The sequence below is a fragment of the Nematolebias whitei genome, chromosome 5 (assembly GCF_014905685.2).
Source record: "Nematolebias whitei isolate Nwh7 chromosome 5, NemWhi1, whole genome shotgun sequence".
Lineage (NCBI taxonomy): Eukaryota > Metazoa > Chordata > Actinopteri > Cyprinodontiformes > Rivulidae > Nematolebias > Nematolebias whitei.
Window position 1 is genome coordinate 2890229 of NC_056502.1, and position 2545 is coordinate 2892773.

The 2545-nt window shown below is 44.4% G+C and overlaps 1 protein-coding gene across 2 annotated transcripts in view; it reads right to left on the reverse strand.

The window, feature by feature from the left end:
- Positions 1-205: 205 nt before the first annotated feature.
- Positions 206-2545, reverse strand: part of arl4aa (ADP-ribosylation factor-like 4aa) — a 3454-nt gene continuing 1114 nt past the window's right edge. For both annotated transcript variants that reach the window (XM_037676069.1, XM_037676068.1), the window contains exon 2: positions 206-1639. In XM_037676069.1, coding sequence (XP_037531997.1) covers positions 937-1539 — 603 coding nt within the window. In that variant the 5' untranslated portion in view covers positions 1540-1639 and the 3' untranslated portion in view covers positions 206-936. The remainder of the gene's footprint in view (positions 1640-2545) is intronic.

Sequence of the window (2545 nt, forward strand, 5' to 3'; positions counted from 1 at the left end):
CAGGCCGGCTCGAGTCTCTGCAGGTAAACAAAATGTGGTAGAATTACACAAGCAGGGTGCCCCGCCCTGTCAACAGAACCGAGCACCCTGCCCACCAACCCCCCACGACAACTGCCAGCACTGACCTAGCGCTAATACAGGCGCGCTAGCTAAAATGCTATGTCTATGGAAGTAGCTCCGTTTCCCTCACGCTGAGCCGCCGCCAACCCCCCCACTTGACAACTGTTGGTACAAATGATGCGCAACATAGACGTGTCTCCGTCTCCACCCCCCGGGTCGAGAAAAATCCCGGCGCCCCGCCAAGGCACGTAAACCGTGGTAAACACAGGGCAGAACGTCAAAGACGGGCGTAAACATAAAACTGACCCGAGTCAAACGGTCACGAATGATCACGTCCTGCTGCTAGCTGAGATTTACCTCTTCCAGTTTCACCAGTTCAACACGGAGGCCGCAGCACGTCAGTACAGGATGTGATGGCGTCTACAGATGGGAGGGGAGCGAGCGCTAGGTGTTGTGTCAAAAAATGCACCCGAACTGGAAAAGCACCAACAACTTGAAACGACGAGGAGCCAGAGTTAAATCAGACTCCGTGCAAACAACTTTTATCTGAACACTCAACACATCCCCACAACTTTCATCTCAAACCAGTCTCGGACAGACGTAAAGCTGTTTTTTGACTTCATGAATTTGCAGCGAGTACCTTTAATCCCTCTTTATATTCTATTTGCACATGTCTGAAACCTTCAACTCTTCCTGCGGCGTTCCTTTACGTTCACTTCCTGATCCACAGCACGACCACGAGCGAGAACCTTAAAGCTCAGTTTGGACTGATAAAACTCAGCAGCGTGAACAGAAACCTGCAGCAGAACTTTAAATCCACCCAGGCAACAGATTTTCCTTCACAAGAAAACATCGGACGAGCTCGTCTCCTCAGTCTTATCTCTTCTTCTTCTGTTGTCGCAGCATCTTTCTCCTTTTCAGGACCATGTCGTACAGTTTGTCCAGGCCCTCGTTCAGGCCGTCTCCTATGATGGCGCAGGATGGCTGTAGGTGCCAGGGAGTCGCAGGACCCAGTTCTTTCAGCGCTAGCAGTTTCTCAATTTCATCTAGTCCCAGAGCGTGCCTCAAGTCCTGCTTGTTGGCCACCACCAGCACCGGTACCCCCTGATTCTCAGAGGTCTTCACGATCTTATGCAGCTCCGTCTTGGCCTCCTCCATGCGTTCGACGTCGACAGAGTCCACCACGAATATGATTCCATCTGTGCAGCGCGTGTACGATTTCCACAGGGGACGAAGCTTCTCCTGACCGCCAACATCCCAGAAGTGGAACGTGACAGTCCTGTTGCCGCCCAGAGTCACCCTAACCTTCTCTGAATTGAAGCCTCTGGTGGGCACGGTGTTCACGAACTCGTTGAACTGCAGTCGGTACAACACCGTGGTCTTCCCAGCAGCGTCCAGGCCCAGAATGGCGATGTGAAAGGACTGGAAGAACGACATCTTTGGGCAGAAATTCTGTTGTTCAGACAATCCATTCCCCATCTTCCCACATGGGAAGATACAGGCGATTAAAAAAGGTTAAAGGCAGGCGTCCAGATAAACTCCTTAAAAGGTGCTTCAAATCCAAACCAGCTGCAGCAACCTGCAAACACAACAGATGTTACTCTGGTGAGACAAATACTTGATAAAAGCTTTAGGTCTTAAAAAACCGTGTAGTGACATTTACACAGACCTCATTTCAAATCGTTCGTTTCCTTTGAGGAATAAAAGAACAGAAGTGTTCTTGCAGCTACAGTCGGGTTCTCACTGTTGGAGACCAGAGCCACATTTTTGTTGCAGCCTAAATTAATTACAGGAGTTAGGAAACTAAGAAGAGTTGTGGGACAATGTAGAGACGCCCCCTCAAACACTTGTAGCTGACAGGATGAGTCTGCAGAATAAAAAACTGTAATCTAACCAACGTAAAGATTCCCCGCAAAATATTTAGTTTGAATTAATTTTCAAAACAATACCACTGGCAATAAAATGTTTCCAGAACGGTAATTATTCCAAAACAACTTTAATTGTCATGAAAATTCTTATTTAGGATTATTAATTAGTGTTTTCTTTAAAATAACTGCGTACACACACACAAACAAAATTAAAACAAACAAAAAAAACCTTTAAAATAAAAAAGGACCAACAATCACCATAAGAAGGGAGGAAGGTGAGAGGTTCAACACATCAAATATATAAACTAGATAAACAATAAAAACATGTTTCTTTTTTCACAATTACAAATATGAAGTCAGCAATACAAACTACTTGTTTGTATCTTTACTGACTATATAAAACTAAAGGCAGTACTTCAGTACTCTGCTGAACACGGACTAATAGAAGTAATTCATTTGCAATACGTGTCTAAGGAATGTCATCTTTATAATAAATGTGTCGTTTATAATGTACATTTATAATAAATGTGTCGTTTATAATGTACATTTATAATAAATGTGTCGTTTATAATGTACATTTATAATAAATGTGTCGTTTATCATGTACATTTATAATA